The sequence below is a fragment of the Oreochromis aureus genome, linkage group 18 (assembly GCF_013358895.1).
Source record: "Oreochromis aureus strain Israel breed Guangdong linkage group 18, ZZ_aureus, whole genome shotgun sequence".
NCBI classification, from domain to species: Eukaryota; Metazoa; Chordata; class Actinopteri; order Cichliformes; family Cichlidae; genus Oreochromis; species Oreochromis aureus.
Window position 1 is genome coordinate 2,958,881 of NC_052959.1, and position 17,275 is coordinate 2,976,155.

General features: G+C 38.4%; 1 protein-coding gene across 3 annotated transcripts; it reads left to right on the forward strand.

The window, feature by feature from the left end:
* Nucleotides 1-808: 808 nt before the first annotated feature.
* dpydb (dihydropyrimidine dehydrogenase b) lies at nucleotides 809-16,095 on the forward strand. Of its 3 annotated transcripts, XM_039602087.1 has the most exons (26): nucleotides 809-1,552; nucleotides 1,662-1,803; nucleotides 5,466-5,576; nucleotides 5,696-5,778; nucleotides 6,501-6,588; nucleotides 7,276-7,437; nucleotides 7,562-7,758; nucleotides 8,032-8,113; nucleotides 8,244-8,331; nucleotides 8,546-8,653; nucleotides 8,946-9,115; nucleotides 9,207-9,417; nucleotides 10,235-10,419; nucleotides 10,983-11,198; nucleotides 11,604-11,768; nucleotides 12,294-12,362; nucleotides 12,468-12,551; nucleotides 12,679-12,799; nucleotides 12,927-13,046; nucleotides 13,122-13,264; nucleotides 13,379-13,433; nucleotides 13,537-13,658; nucleotides 14,120-14,269; nucleotides 14,986-15,048; nucleotides 15,262-15,339; nucleotides 15,433-16,095. In XM_039602087.1, exons 2-26 carry the CDS (start codon nucleotides 1,774-1,776, stop codon nucleotides 15,595-15,597), a joined length of 3,066 nt encoding a protein of 1,021 aa, XP_039458021.1. In that variant the 5' UTR covers nucleotides 809-1,552; nucleotides 1,662-1,773; the 3' UTR covers nucleotides 15,598-16,095. The 3 variants fall into 3 exon arrangements, with proteins under 3 accessions (XP_039458021.1, XP_039458020.1, XP_039458022.1); XM_039602086.1 differs by having other exon boundaries at nucleotides 809-1,803; XM_039602088.1 differs by lacking the exons at nucleotides 809-1,552; nucleotides 1,662-1,803; nucleotides 5,466-5,576; nucleotides 5,696-5,778; nucleotides 6,501-6,588 and adding an exon at nucleotides 7,063-7,145.
* Nucleotides 16,096-17,275: the final 1,180 nt, after the last annotated feature.

A 17,275-nucleotide genomic window follows, 5' to 3' on the forward strand; every position in this document is an offset into this window, starting at 1 on the left:
AGCTATCTGTACAATGCTACAGTAGACACACAACCACCTTCAGGGAACATATTTCCCATAAACAAATTTCCCACGTGTGGGACTAATAAAGGTTATCTTATCTTATCTTATCATAAGCTAGTCTTTCATAGTAAAGCTAATGTGCCTTCTCGGGTAGGGGTATTTAGTTACTTTCAGAATGTAAACATCAATATCTCTAATATGATCATCTCAGGCACACAGCTCTATCTGTGAACACAAAGGCACCACCCGTCTGCTGTTTAACCCCTCTGTTTGTGAAGGGCTGCCAGTCAGAAGACACTTGGTTTAAAGTTGGAATTGAAATATAGCAACTTGTTTCATACATAAAATAAACTGGGGGAGCGCACCGAGGCCTAGTATAAGACAAAGGATCGTTTTGAACTCTGAATTGTACATCTACACTCTATTAGTACAAAAATAAAAATCTGAGGGGGCTGGTTTAGCTCACTGGGAAGAACAGGTGACACGTGCTCTGTTATTCCATATGCCCAGGTTTTTTACTGTCTCCCCTGTGTTCCTTCTCCTAGCTTTCCTGTCTTCTCTCCACTGTGCATTTGAAATAAAAGCTATGTATATAGCACCAGAAATGAGCAGAATTCCTCTTCAATAAGGAGGTTAAGTTTGCCACGTGAAATCACAGCAGCCTGTGGTTAGTGTCCTTGGCTGTGTTAAAGAGCACATGAAACGCTAGACGTATAAAGGCTAATTTACACCTCTGAGCCCTGCTCTCAAAACCTGAAACAGATGTAACACTGTCTGTGAAGCTGGATTTAAGAAGTAAGTGTTTTAAAAACATGTTTAGCACCATCTTCTGTAAATGTTGGAGTCCAGCTTGCCGGTGTGGTGGCTCAAACAGGCTGTCCTCCATACAGTACTCAAAAGAGACAGACAGTGAAAGTGGACAGTATATCCTCTGTTTCTTAACATAAAACTCAGTGTTGCGGCCAGGGGTAGCACAAATGTGATCCCCTTAAAGTGATCTTTAGTTTTAGTGTCCTTATTTTTCTCTCGTTATCGATTCTGTCACTAGTTAGCTAACATAAACTAATGTAAGTCTATTAACTGCAACCAACCACATGACATCATGTTCCTTACTATCAGAAGATGGCGCTAAACTGTGTTACATCTAAACCAGTAGAGACTATGGAGGAAGAATCCGTTATGTTGCTACAGGAGAACTTGCTGATATCCAGTTGCTTGATCAGTCAAGTTTTGGCTGTCTTGAATAGCTGATATCTCCTCTGTATGGAGAAGGAAGCGCCCGCAAAGTAGAAGAAAAGAATAGAGTCCTTGAGACAAAAAAAGGGTTAACACAGAACTGTTTACCAGATAGAAGAGGAAAAATATGCAGAGCTCCACTCCCCTCTTAGAGGTGGAATTTGAACTTGACAGTTTGCCGTGGTCACTGTTTAGCTTACAAACTCGGGTGCAGTGGACCCAGAATCTGCTAGCTGCAGCCGAGTTTGTAAGCTGAACTTTAACCCTCATATGAGTGATAAGAGCTCTGTCTGTCAGTTCACCTTATCAACAGGTTAGCAGGAGAAAGTATGACGTTTGATGCCTTCAAGCTGTCTGTCTAAAATTTTTGTTAAGAGGGGTGACGCGGTCGTAAGCTCTCATATACTTCCACTTGTAAGCAGAGTAGTCCCGGACAGTGCTTCGGACCTCTAAACCACAACGCCAACCACAATCTGCAGAGGATAATTTTCAACCTTTTAAAAGCTTTTATTCCTGAAGCTGGGCTGAAGCACCATGTTGAGTAAAGCTCTTCCAGACATTGAGGTAAATTTGCTGTGTTATATGTTATAGCAGGATATTATGTTTTCTGTTGTTTGTCATGTCCAAACTGAGTAAAAGATTAGCTAATGTTATAATATCATCATATGATATATATTAAGTGGAAAATGCACTGTATAGCATTCTCTAGCAACACATATACAGATTTTCTGTGGATAACTGTGCTTCCAAAAATGTTTTCCATGCCATAGTAAAATAAAGTCATTCTAATTGTGTCCATAGAATTTTTATGAGTACAAATGGGGATTTAAAGATTATTCTCCACTAATCTAGAAGCTTAACAGTAGGCTAATTTGCACATGACTGGCCTCTAATTGTGACCATTTCACAAGAAAAAATTGAAACTATACATACAGCTGTGATTCTGGAATAACAGTAAGTCAGTCACAATCATCTGTTCATATACAGTTTCATCAGACTTGCAGGCATATCACAGTTTTCAAATGGACTTCCGCCATGCACAGGGCACTGCACATCCTTTGAGTCCATTAGGTTCTCAGCACAAAGAGTACTTCCCTTCCTGTGTGTGTCTTTAGAAAAGGCCTGTGTATAATTCAACATTCGGCTGCCCACAGGGTGAGACGTTTCTTTCTATAAGAAGCAAGCCTGACCGTAAAGTCACATGATGGAGATTCATTGGGTTACTCTTTTTACTAATGTAAAGTATTGACTTTAGTGTGAGAAGTGCCCTGGTGTGATTTAGATAATTAGGTGGTGGTACTGAAATAGAAATGAAAAGTATCCAGAGTTTTTGGGACAAAGTGAAAACACATCTTAGCTAACGCTGGCTCAGATTAGTTTCTTCCATGTCAGTCCCCCACTTTCATGGGAGTATAATATTAAATTGCTGGTGTTGCCCTTTAAGAGCTCTAAACCAAGAAACACAGGAAATTTAGAAATTGGCTTCACTGAGCCACCCACACAGTTTCTGCATGTCACACACTGATGTGTTCTCTGCCTTGTGGCAAAATAATACATGTCAAAGTGACATGAAAATAAAATGTTTTATAAAATAAAAATGTTTTTTATGAAATAAAACCGCTTCTGGAAAAACAAAACGGATAAATAGGAAAAAAAAAAGGTGCTGTCAAAGTGCCTGAGAACATGGGTGTCTAAATGCTTTTTAAAGGAATCTACTGAGTCACCTGATTTTTACTCTTTTAAAAGTCCTCTTGGGTGCACAGAGACATAGTAATTCACTGATATATTAAGGCCACGCAGGACACCTAAATTGAGAGTAAGAACCATCAGTTGGAAAGGGGAAAAAGCATCCATCAGGTCAAGGAGTACCAACATAAAAACGCTATGCCCTGTCCTATCCAGAGTACCATTTGTGGGTCTCAGTAAGTCAAGATAACATGCTTACAAGATGAATATATTTTAACATTAAAGACCAGTCGAGTTGGCAGAGATATACGACAGACCTATACATTGGCTAATCACTGTAACATGTTGCAACAGTGAGGATTTAATGGGTAAAATGCCACACGATGCAGTCTGAACATGATCGCCTGGTATTATGTAACAAGCCATGTGTTTGATTGTACAACCTATAGATATCTGACACATGGTCAAAGTGGAGATGTCAGTGTGCATATACATATATGTATTTATGTGTGTATCTATCTATCTATAGAGAGAGAGAGAGAGAGAGAGATACATATATATACATACACACACACACACACATCATGGATGTCATGGACACCTGTTCCCATAGCTGAATGTATTAGTGCACATGGCGTGGATAACACACCTGTCAAGTCATCTTTGATGCTAAATGATAGACAGGCAACATTGTGCCATGCAGACTTTTTTCTCTGAAGGCTTACTTATCCCAGCAAGGCAATGCCGAAACATATTTTGTGTTAAGTGCTGGATGCCTCTGTAGTAAATTATTCTGGGTGAACTGTTGACTAGCTGGATTTTCTCAGGTTTTAGCCCCATAGAAGTAGAAAATATTTTTAGTAGTACTTTTAGTTAGTCTTATGCAAAGCCCTCTCCAAATTGTTACCGTAATCAAATTAATTTTTTTAAATCAAATAAATTATTAAATTATTACATTTTTGAATGATTTGATGTGTTATCACTGTACTTCCAATCAAGTATAGGCTACAATTAACTTATTTTTTTAATCAAAATTTTATAAAATATCCCATATTTTTGGAAACTAATGATGGCGTTGATGTGCTGAGACCAGTTCAATAGATCATTAGCCACTAATGTTCAAATAGTCAAGGTCAGGTTGGATTAATACATTCAGTGATAATATTCTTTAATGGCAGGATTTACATGAATAAAATACTATTCAGTATTCCCTCATGCAACAAGGTGTCAGTGTGCGACAAGCTTAATTTCTCAATTTCTACTGTTATATATGAATGCAACACGTCACATTGGCTCAGTGCATCGACCTGGCACCTCACCATTATCTTATCATCTTGACCCTGACCATCAAAACAGCCAGACTTCCTAGAATGTTCCACAGTTTCAATGTTCTTGTCAGCAAATCTCAGCAAATGTGCTGTAAAGAAAGATAATGTTGTTACGGTCTGCAGATTATGCAGACTGTGCAGTGTGAAGTTGAGGACCCAAAATGCAGGCACAGAAGCAGGTAGGAATCAGAAGAAAGTAAGCCATTTTATTAGGCTGTAAAAAGTCCAACAAGCAAAACTTAATGTCTAAAAGGGAATTGCAAACTATAACAACAGGAACCTGGAATGAGGAAACACAAGAAACAAGAAAATAGAGACTCTGACAAGGAATAAGAGGAAGACAGGGCATTTTCTGTGGAGAAACTGTGCCTCTTTAAGATGCTCTTTTTATATTCAATCATATTACTGACCTTTGACCAGTTATCCTAGTTAGTTGCAAAGTATTTTTCCAGCTGTTTCTTTCTAAGACCACTTACTTTTCCAGTCTTTTGTTGCCTCCATCTCAACTTTTTTGAGATGTTGTTAACTTAATTATGATAATAATTATAATTGTATAAAGTAGCCTTTGAGATGGTCTGGGCATCTGACAAGGATGCCTTCTGGGTGAGGTGTTCTGGGCATGTCCAACCAAGAGGAGGCCCTGGGGCAGACCCAGGACACTCGGTAGAAGTTTATCTCTCAGATGGCCTAGGAAGCCTCTGTGCTACCTGGAAAAGCTAGATTAGGTAGTTTGCTACAGACTGGGCTTTTCTGCTTAGGCTGCTGTCCCCGCAACCTGACCCCATATAAGCAGAAGAAAATGGATGTATTATTATTATTAAATATGAGAAAATATATTTCATGAAATAATAAAAGGTTAGAAATATGTTTTATTGTGAAGAAAATATGGATGGGTTTATGAGATTTGCACATCTCTGCATTATGTTTTTATTTACATTTTACACAATGCCCCAATTTTTTTGGAATTTGGGGTTGTGGCATAAGACTTCTCTGAATATAATTATCTAGTTCCCTCTGCAACCATACCACTTTATAAAAGCAAACACACTGGATGCTTTTCCTGGCTCATCCCTAAAGCAAAAATGTGAACCACTACACTGTGGAGCCACTTGAAATGCTAAAACAAAGCCTCTGGAAAATAAAAGAAGATTCTAGTCATGTTTATTAGGGCGTGCAGTCTAAGAATCCAATCCTGTGTCTTTTTCTTTTCAGAGCATCCTAGCTCTGAATCCAAGGGTGAAGAATCATGCTCAGATCATATCCACAGCCAGTAAGAAGAAAGAAAAGAAACACTGGAAGAGGAACCCTGAAAGGAACTGTGGTGTAAGAAAAATACACAAACAAGACGTAGCTTCAATTAAAAGAGCATCTTTAGTCAAATTAGAGCATTTGCATAATTTAATGCTTGGAACATCATTCATCATCTTCACTCTTTTTTCCAGTCTTGTGTGAAGTTAGAGAACAACTTTGACGACATCAAGCATACAACACTAAGTGAGCGAGGAGCACTACGAGAAGCTCTCAGGTGAAGATTAATGAAGTGGCTACTTTATTTATTTGTTTTTAATGTAGCATATGTCACAAATATGATTTACATTCAACTTATGTTAAAAAAGATACCTAATTTCAGATGGTCACAACAAATGCAGGCTAAAGAAGAGTATTCTGATCATTGTCAGGCCAGTTCCACACATGTACTTTTTTTAATCACCATTAGAGAAAAAGGGCAGCAGTGCAGTTGGATGAATACAACTGTTAATTGAATAGCCATGACATTTGTACACACAAAATAATACTAATCCATGTCAAAAGAAAGTTTTTTTCCAGGACTTTCTTTATCTTTTCAGTTAGCTACACCATCGTGACAAAATGTACAAAATGAACAAAATGTAAATTTTATTTATGAGACGAAATCGTGATAGTGACGTACTGGCACATTAAACTAAGACACTGTACATGAAAAGTATCATCTTAAATGTATCCATCATAATATTAGACATTAGCACTACAAACTGTGTAACAGTTTAGTTTCATTACAGCCTTATGGAATTATAGGTCTTATCAGTAACCTTCCATAGTCACGACTGCATTATGTGTTAGTGCATTTTTGTTGGAAATTAATCTTTTGTGTGTGCATGTTTTTTGTCTAAAATGACAAAAATCGTCCAAACTGTTTGCATGCAATTTTTATTTTTTGTAAATCTTACTTGGTTAAGCTGCACAAGCAAATGAAAAATTTGTGTTTAGGTGTCTTAAATGTGCTGATGCTCCCTGTCAGAAGAGCTGCCCAACTAATCTGGACATCAAGTCATTCATTACGAGTATCTCCAATAAGGTAGAATCCACTCTGCACTCTTTCTTTCATGATCCTGAGTATTGAGCCCATACCCGAGTCTTGTACCCAGCGTTTCCTGTTTTGGACTTTTAGTTTTGGTTTATTTTATAGTCTGAGGTTGAGATTCTGTTCTTTGTTTGGTTACTGCAGTTTCTCTGTTAATTATTTGTATTCCTAAGTCATCTTTGTTTCTTGTCTAGTTTATGTTGTCTTGTCTCTGTCTCCACGTTTATTCGCCTGTTCCCCAGTCGTGCCTCTGTTTCTCTCACTCCCTCTGTTCCCTGTATTTAGTCAGTCTGTGTGTGTATGTTATCGTACTTCCTGTTTTACTTTGATAGTCTCCTGCCCTGTGTGCAGCATGTGCAGTTTTGTCCTCTGTCTCGTCAGTTAGATTATGTCCAGCTGTCTTCCCCAGGTTATTCCTCTTTGTCCTGATTCCCTCGTGTGTATATATTGTCTGCATCTCCCTCATTCCCTGGCTGTGTGTTCTGTCTGTTTGTTTAGTTTCCAGTTTGGTTTTGTATTTCATAAGTTCAACAATAGAGCTCTGTTTTTGAGTTAAGTTCCATATGAGAGTCTGCATTCTGGGTCCCCCATCCTGCCTTCACATAGCCTTATGTCTTCAGATATTCAAAGTAATACCAGATAGCACTATTCTGATGTCAAGTGTGTGTATTTGTGTAACAGAATTACTATGGGGCAGCGCGTGCCATTCTATCTGACAACCCTCTGGGTTTGACCTGCGGAATGGTTTGTCCCACATCGGAGCTGTGTGTAGGGGGCTGCAACCTGTATGCTTCTGAAGAAGGACCCATTAACATTGGAGGGTTACAGCAGTTTGCTACTGAGGTATGACAGTTTTCAGAAAACACATTTCTAATCAATTATATTGATTTAACATCAGCCATGATGTAAACGTAGTGTATTAAAGACTATTCTTGGCATGTGCATTTGTGTATGTGTTTCTTTACAGGTATTTAGTAAAATGGGCATCCCTCAGATAAGAAACCCCGAACTCCCACCATCCAATGAGATGCCAGAGTCTTACCACACCCCTATAGCTCTGATTGGCTGTGGCCCAGCATCAATTAGTTGTGCTTCTTTCCTGGCCCGTCTGGGATATGATAATATCACCATATTTGAAAAACAGAAGTACACAGGAGGGCTGAGGTATCTTAACATTATTATTATATAAAATATTATAGGACAGTGTTCATTTCCCTCAAGCTTTTTTATATTGTATTGTTAGTTAATTGGGAAGTAAAGGTTCAGTCTTTTTTAAAAGAATTTTAGAATTGCACATTGAGACATGGGTAAACCTTTTTTAATATGTCTGCAAATTAGAGAGAGAAGTTGGCACAAGGACAGATGAAAGACACAATATCAAACACGATAGCACTGGGGAGACAAAAATCATTCAAAGAAATATGTTCTTCTATGCAGCATGTCAGAAATCCCTCAATTCCGGCTTCCATATGAGGTCGTCCAGTTTGAAATAAACCTGATGAAGGACCTGGGAGTGAAGGTATGAAATGTGGCACAAGATACTGCTACATATTTTTAAAATAGCATTTGTAGCGTCCATTATATTAGTCTAATCTCTTTACATGAGTCAACAGTTCAGTTAAAACATTTTGTTTCTGTGGCGTCTACAGGTGGTGTGCGAGAAGGGCTTGGGTGTTAATGGAATGACTCTGAAGTCCCTGAAGGAAGACGGATTTAAGGCTGTCTTCATAGGGATTGGTGAGTTTCACTTGACAACCATTATGAATAGATACCAGTTTAGTTCCCTGTAAATTCATCTGGAATCTGGATGTGTCTGGACATTATGCACATTTGTAAAAAGTTGTAATAAACTGCTGAATTACATCAACCATCAAATTTGTTTTTCTGCATGTGTTTTAAGTCCTCATGAAGTCCTGTTTGCACGTGTCTGTGAATGTGTGTGTGACACCAGGTCTCCCACAGGCCAACAGAGCTGAAATCTTCAAGGGTTTAACTGTGGATCAAGGATTCTTCACTTCTAAGGACTTTCTGCCCATGGTGGCCTCTGCCAGCAAGAAAGGTACTACTTAATTTTTGTTCCTCTACCAATCCACAGGATTATAGTTCACATGGGCAGTAACAAAGTCACAATATACACATTATTTATATGAAGTCACGATCCCAAACATACAACAATAGCATCACTTCACAGCCTTTGATCAGCCTGTAACTGCACTCAAAGGTAGGGTAATACTCACACCCTCTGCTTTTCATGTGTAAGCGTATCCGCACATACTCATTCATTCATTCATACAGTACTTTTGCTGGTGACATGGTTTTTTAGATTTTGGGCTCTCTGTCGCTTTGCCTAGGTATGTGTCAGTGTCGCTCCTCTCTGCCAGAACTAAAGGGAGTGGTGATAGTTTTGGGGGCCGGTGACACTGCATTTGACTGTGCCACCTCAGCCCTTCGCTGTGGAGCCAAAAGAGTGTATGTCTGTTTCAGGAGGGGATTCACCAACATTAGGGCTGTTCCTGAGGAGGTACTGATGAGAGGCAGATGGATCAACTGATGCAGTATACAGAAAGATAACCAGATGAGTGTACTGATATGTATAACCTTTTTTCTCTCAGATGGAGTTGGCTAAAGAGGAGCAGTGTGAGTTCCTTCCTTTTCTGTCTCCACGTGAGGTCATTATGAAGAATGGGCATGTTGCTGGGTTACAGTTCTGTCGCACTGAGCAGACTAAGGAAGGTGACTGGGTTGAAGACGAGGAGCAAATTGTCAGACTGAAGGCTGATTACATAATCAGTGCTTTTGGATCCATGTTGAATGAGCCACAAGGTAATGAGTAATCAGCTGCGCAACACATTACCCAACATTTTGGTTCACCTTTAACTAGAAGAAGTAATAAAAAAAATCCAGATGTATTTGTAAAACTTTGGTTTCTGAATGCTGGTTTGTCTTTTTTAATTTTACATTTTTTTTTTTTTTAATATACATTACTGAGCAAGTCTCTTGACCAACTCCCAGTTTCTTCACATGGGAAATAGGTGCAAAACTTGTAATTTAAATACAGTATTAGTGCAAAAACTTTGTTCTCTGTTATGTGTAGACAACACTAGTTCATCTTTTGAGTAAGGAACCTTTTAAGGTTTGGTCAGTGTTCAGAGGCTTGACACACAAAAGCACATTTCTCTGAAAATCATCAGTTACAAAGACCTGGAGCACTAGCAGCCCAAAACAAGAGTCAATAGCAGAATAAGCTTCTTTGGTACTGACAGATGAGATTTTTCAAGTTTTTCCACATACTAAAGTTTGCTGCTCAACCCACAAATGCATTTTCCTTTCAGGTGCAGCACCATTTAAGGGGGAATTTTCCAACAGTAGAACATTTATTGCAAAGAAGCATTTTTACAGCAAAGAAAATTGACCAAACACAAATTTCCTTACTCTTTGTGCTAAATTTAGATGAGATATTAATCAGTATAGCTTGCTATATATTCTGTCAGACTAGGGAGCATGCAAATTCATCTAGATTTTGTATTATTATATAACAAAATTAAATCTGTAATGGTTTGAACGTTTGCAGGTGATGTTTAGACTGAGGCAGAAGGTGAATGCAGAGCATGAAACTGACTGATATGCTGGGTGCTTGTAGTGACTGAGGCCATGACGCCTGTGAAGCTGAGTCGCTGGGGTACTCCAGAGGTGAACACAGACACCATGCAGACCAGTGAGCCTTGGGTTTTTGCTGGAGGAGACATCGCTGGTTTGGCAAACACCACAGTGGAGTCAGTGAATGATGGCAAACAAGCCTCATGGCATATTCACAGATACATACAGGTAAGTCTGCCAAGACTCTAAACACCAATGACTTCAATAAGGAGAGATCATTTGGAAGAACCAAACAAGATTTACTGAGATGGAAAAATGAATGAATTTGGCGATTAGACTCCAATGACCCGTTATTGGAGAAAAGAATCCTAGTAGCGATTTAGAACAAGAAACCCCAAAGCATAGGCACTGGTGGTGTTGAAGATGGAGATGGAAGCTTGGATGGGGCGAGATGGAGATGGGGAGGTGGCTGGTTGCATGAATGAGAATCGGATGGAAAAGCACAGATTTTAAACCATTCAGAATGGAGGCTGATTGGATCAAAGAAGGCAAGCAAAAAGGTGACTGGGCTAGTAGAATGATGACAGCACTGAGTTTGACAGCATGGGAAAGTTGTAGTGAACATCTAGGAAAGCAGGCATATGAATGACTGCAGATCTTCCTTACTGAACTTGTGCCTATTAATGGTTTGTTTAGTGTCCATGTACAATTTTTGTACCTCATGCATAATACACAAAATATCATACCAATAATGTTGCCAAAATATGTATCCTTCTCTTTTACTTGTATAGTCTCTTCATGGACAAACCATAGACCCAGTTCCAAAGTTGCCATTGTTCTACAGTGCTATAGACCAGGTGGACCTCAGCATTGAAGTTTGTGGAATAAAATTTCCAAATCCGTTCGGCCTGGCCTCTGCTCCTCCTACCACTAGCACAGCCATGATCAGAAGAGCTTTTGAACAAGGATGGGGCTTTGCTCTGACTAAGACATTTGGACTGGATAAGGTACCACACGTGCAAACAATGTACCAAACCACCAGTCACTAGAACGACTATACTTGCAGGCATTAAAGAGATTTATTCACCCGAAGATGTACTGTATTTTACGATACCTTACAATAAATCATTGTAACATATCAATATTTCCTCCTTGCAGACCTTTGCTGTTCTTGCGTTTTTATATTTTTTCCCATGTCAATTTATTATGCAACCTCAGATTTATTCCTCAAGAAATTGTGAGCTTTAAAAAAATTGTGATGTGTTCATCTTGTAAAGAATCCTAAACAAAAGTAAAAGCTCCAGAAAGAAAAACACGAAAGCTTTGTTGTGTCTAGCAAGTTTCACTTTAAGGAGCCCCCCCAAGAAAAGAAGTTAACCTCATGAATGGGCTCTATAAATCTGTGTCTTTAGGATCTGGTGACCAATGTGTCTCCTCGAATTGTGCGTGGTACAACATCAGGCCCTCTTTATGGGCCCGGTCTGGGCTCCTTCCTCAACATTGAGCTCATCAGCGAGAAGACAGCAGCCTACTGGTGTCAGTCGGTTGCTGAGCTGAAAAAAGACTTCCCCAACAACGTAAGTTTGATATCACATACCTTTTCTTGGTGATATCAAACTTGTATGTTTTGGATGACCAGATTTTGTGTGTGTGTGTGTGTGTGTGTGTGTGTGTGTGTTTCTTGGTGATATCAAACTGTGTGTGTTTGTGATGTGTGTGTGTGTGTGTGTGTGTGTGTGTGTGTGTGTGTGTGTGTGTGTGTTTTGCTACAGATTAATGAAATGCATGTTTTGTTTTTATTTTAATTAAATAATGAATATACATATTTACTTATTTTTCTGGATTGTTTCTGTACCATATTACATATGTCTTACTTTCTATTTGATTTTTTTTTTTCCATGAGCTTCATTCCATTCCATCAAATGTGCTTTACCATATTTGAAATTTCACATCTCTAGTGCGTGCTCTCTAGCAGTGTCCATTTACACCACTGTACCAAAATTCACCCAAGTTTGAAGTACCAAGTTCTAAAATAAGTCTAAAATGCCATGTATGATGTTTTAGATGTTTAAAATCTAAAAAATTCCCTCTGTGTCCATCAGGTGGTGATCTCTAGTATAATGTGTGGTTACAACAAGGAAGACTGGACAGAGCTAGCCAAGATGGCTGAGGTGATAAAAACAATATACCACTATAATCATAAACACTTTTACAGAATATGTAGTCTGTAATGATGATTTAATTTAATTATAAAAATAACAAATGTATGTGTTTAGGAGTCGGGAGCAGATGCTTTGGAGCTGAACCTCTCTTGTCCTCATGGGATGGGAGAGAGAGGCATGGGACTGGCCTGTGGACAGGTACGCACACAACTGATAAAGAAAGAGAAAAAAAAAAAAAAAACCCCAACAAATATACAAGGATGAAATGGATGTAAGAACAATATTAAGTTTGAAGGTGTAACCATTTATTCATTTGTGTCATCAGGACCCAGTGCTGGTAAGGAACATCTGTCGCTGGGTCCGTGAAGCCATTTCCATTCCATTCTTTGCCAAACTGACACCAAATGTTACAAATATTGTTGACATCGCCAAGGCAGCCCATGAAGGTAACCACACTTCACCTTTTCATTTAGTATCATTTTACATTGTTCAGTACTAATCCACAATGTACGATGTAGCGAATGATTAGCAGATGCCCGTTAACAAGTCTGTAAATGTTGTGCTGTGTTATAGGTGGAGCGGATGGAGTCACAGCCACCAACACGGTCTCAGGTTTAATGGGACTCAAAGCGGATGGCTCTCCCTGGCCAAGTGTTGGTTTGGAAAAACGCACCACATATGGAGGGATATCTGGTAAGCGCACACACATACAGTAAAGTATAGTGCAGTGCTGAATAAACTTATTTATCACATTAATGGTGTGTTCAGGTAATGCCATCAGGCCCATTACTCTCAGAGCAGTGTCAGCCATCGCCAGAGCAATTCCAGGTTTTCCTATTCTGGCCACCGGGGGTATTGACTCAGCAGAGAGCGGACTACAGTTTCTTCATGCTGGGGCTTCACTGTTACAGGTGATAACCAATTTAATGTAACGGGTTTTGCCATTTAATAAAAGAATTACAAACCAATCACTTAGTCAATCTATAGTTAATAGTCATCTGTCTCACTCTGTCGGGATACCACAGGTGTGTAGTGCAGTTCAGAACCAGGACTTCACATTGATTGAGGATTACTGTGTGGGTATGTAACTGCTTTTTGGCTGAGCTTTACAGGCATTCATTTACGTTTTTAGAGCTTCAAAATATTTTCTTTTGTATTATTGTGTGACATTACACATGTTTAGGTCTGAAAGCCTTGCTGTACCTAAAGAGCCTAGAGCTAAAGGACTGGGATGGTCAGTCACCTCCAACAGAGAGACATCAGAAGGGAAAACCTGCTCCCAGACTCGAAAGCCTGGTTGGAAAGGTACAACTACAACAGTTATAGTGACTTTGTCTTTCTTGGCCTTATGTCAACCCACACCTGAATGCTCCAGACCAGCAAACTGCCAAAACCATCTGCTAGCTGCTAGTAGAGGTGTTTGCTGATGACAATGAGTTAATCAGCTGCATCTTATTATCACTGCCAGACTGGTACTTACCCTCTTAATTTCTGAGGAAGCAGTAAGGGTGCACTTAGTTTTGCTTCTGCATTCCAGTTAAAATTTTGTTAAACAAGTACTGAACCTGGGTAATGCGTGATGTGTTGTTTTCCTCAGGTTGTATTTAACTAATTTTAAAACATGCTAGAAACCAGATTATTTTTTTATTACGTCCTAACATTTAAAACCTTGAATCAAAAGAAGATGCCCATTCTTTTTCACATTAAATGGTTATTTGTCTAATAACCATTTGTCACCTCTTAATGGTCAATGTGCATTTGTTTAGAGTCTCCCTAGCTTTGGTCCGTACCTTCAGGAGAAGACGGAAGCCATTGCAGCGTGCAAGAAACTGCTCCTAGATGCTGGTGAAACCGATGTGGTGGAATCCAACGTCAGCCGGGTCAACGTGCCCCAGAAGCCTGTTCCTCCAGTCAAGGTGCATACACACATATGTGCTGCACGTTGAGTTCAATAAAGCTACATGTCACAGTCTGGCTGAGGCAGACTGTAAGGAGTGAAGAAGGTGGACCCAAGTGCAGACACGCAAAATAACGAAACTTAGTGTTAACTGAAGAACAAGCATGGACTTACAAAGCAAAGGGCAGAACTAAATCATAATCTAAACTGGGTGAGCTGAACATAGACATAGAAACTGGCATGAGTTCATAATCTTGGAAGCATGACATGGAAACAAGGTAAGGTAACAGATGCTCAGGCAAAGAATGAATGAATGAACACACACAGACTAAAAGCACACAGGAGGTGATCAGGGCAAGCGGAAACACATGGGGAAACAGCTGACACAAATGAACATAACGACTTCACAGTGGAAGAGTAAAATGAAACACAATGAATATAGAAACACAAGACCTCTTCAAAATAAAACAGGAAACATGAGACGCAGACATGACAATACAAACTTGACAACCTGAAATCACAGACAAGAAATACATGAGACTAACCAGAAGACGTAAGTGAAACATAACTAGATTAAACTTGAGGCAACTTAATAGTGAACCTAGAAGTTAACATTATCTTCAAAATACAACAAAAGAGATCAAAAGCCAAATGAAAGTGCCCCTGACACTGCATTTGGTTTTTAACCATAAATGTGTTTTATATGTATGTGTGTGGTGACGGATTGTGTTATAGGACGTGATAGCCAGAGCACTGCGCCACATTGGAGCATACCAGGAACTTAACAACATGGAGCAGGTACACAGTTTTCATTCATTCACTGTAACCAGGTAATATACTAACCATTGTAGTGATTTATAAGAAAAGATAAATGAACAAAAGGTCATTGCACCATATGTACAATCACTTTTTATTTTGTACATCAAGTTTTCTTCTAATGATCACAGATAGCAGTAAAATAGCATTTATCAATATCACAACAATAACAATGGCCTTTCCCTGTGCTCTCAGGTCCAGGCTCTTATAGATGAAGAGATGTGTATCAACTGTGGGAAATGTTACATGACCTGCAATGACTCTGGATACCAGGTATGTTTTTCTACTATATCCAGACAATCATCACTTTCTTGTTTTTTAAGAGATATATCTGCTTTAGTCCCATAATGTGACTCTTATTTCAAGGCTATAACATTCGACCCTGAAACTCATCTTCCATCCGTGACTGACAGCTGCACTGGCTGCACTTTGTGCCTCAGTGTCTGTCCCATCATAGACTGCATCAAGATGGTCAAAAGGAAAACAGCCTACAAACCCAACAGAGGTGTACCTATTAGTCCTGTCTACTAAAGGCGAGGATAATAATAAAACAAAGACATCCAGCTGGCTTGTCTTATACAGTAAATTAATTTATGTGAAGTATAATCTTAGTTTCAAAGCCCAGCTCCAGTGGCACCACTGAGCAGAGAGGCAGATATAACATCACGATAATTGTATAGTATATATACTAAGTGTATGTCAATAATTCTACTCTGATTTAGTTGGTAAATCTGAATCTGACTTTGTTTTTATTCTCTTGTAGAAAATCATGTCAGCGTTAAAAAGGCATCTATAGAATGTCAAATTAATTCAAGTCGAATGAAATGCTCCCCAAATAAGTTCTGTGATTTCAAATGTCTGTATTTTTGGATACAGAAAATATCTGTAAGATGGAGAACATTTTTCTACAAATTTGTGAGATTGTGTAAAAAAATTAACCAACATAAAAATATTCTGTTATACATGTGTTATCAGGAAAATGTTGTGAAATGTTAAAAATAAAAGCAACCATTACTTTGTGTCAAATTATTTTATCATCCTAATACATTATCTCTTTTCAAATATTTAAGTACAGCTTTGTTGTGTTTTTGATATTAGGTAATATTCTTGTTCCTATATATTCATATATATTCATGAAAGTTGCACTAGTGCATGTAAACAACATACATCCTGGGCTGGTTAGATTATACTATTTTTAGGTAGTTTGTCTCTATTTTTATGAAATTTTAATAAGTAATTTTGAATCCAAAATCTGCAAAGTCACTAATAATTTGTTCACATGAAATGTTTTATTTTCTATATAATGAAGAAAGTGTGACAGGATGCTCACCTATGTCTGTATTCAGGTTCTGTATGTGATTAGACAGTAGTGCTGTTTATAGCTTTAGTGTTTTCACATTACCAAGAGCTCAGTTAAGTCTCACTTGATTATGCAAAGTAAGACCAGGGAGTTAAATTTGCTGTTAGTAGACAGTTTATCTCTAATTTCTGTAAACGGTAAGAATTCCATGTCTGAAATAAAAGTCTGTTTAGAAGAAGAGTTTAGTTAGGCTGGAAGCTTTGTCTTCCTGAAACATTTTGAAACATAACCTTTGAAATGGTTTGAAAATATTTCCCTTAAGTATTTGGTTAGTTACTTTTTAAAATGTAGCATTAAATTCAGGAAAAACGTTGCCACTTTTCCCTCATCAATTCAAGAAGCTAAAAATCACTATTTTGGAAAACACTATTTTTTTTAGATTGCCTCTTTTTTGCACTAGGAAATGTGCTTTGTTCTCTTACTAATATTAGTCCCTTGTCCTTTTATCACCCTTAAAAAAATATTTTAACATGATCGTTAACTAGACTAACTAAGAACAATATTCATTTAAAAGATTTCATTCACTTTATGAAACTGGGGTTGTATAAAATACATTTTAGATATTTTAGAAAAGGTTTTGTTCTTCGCTATAAATCTGCACATTTAAATGTTTTTTTGAGTCTTTGACCTTGCCACTCTGGTGGTCCGTGGGAAATTCATCTCACCCTAGAAGCTGAAATTTACTATTTTTCACTATGTCCTGCTAGCACACTCTTTCTTTCATCTTTACTTTTTAACAAAAAAAAAAAAAAACCCAGTTCGCCTCCTCATCATCATCCTGCTGTGCTCTGGTAATTTTTCAGAAATCATCCCATATAAAGCAGATTTATTGGTTCTGATGTTTGTTTG

Excerpts from the sequence above, each read along its gene's own strand:
- dpydb (XM_039602086.1), top strand. The coding sequence starts at position 1,774 with ATGTTGAGTAAAGCTCTTCCAGACATTGAG. Across the intron at positions 5,577-5,695 it reads ACCCTGAAAGGAACTGTGGT|TCTTGTGTGAAGTTAGAGAA; the intron begins GTAAGAAAAATA and ends TCTTTTTTCCAG. Across the intron at positions 7,438-7,561 it reads TACAGCAGTTTGCTACTGAG|GTATTTAGTAAAATGGGCAT; the intron begins GTATGACAGTTT and ends GTTTCTTTACAG.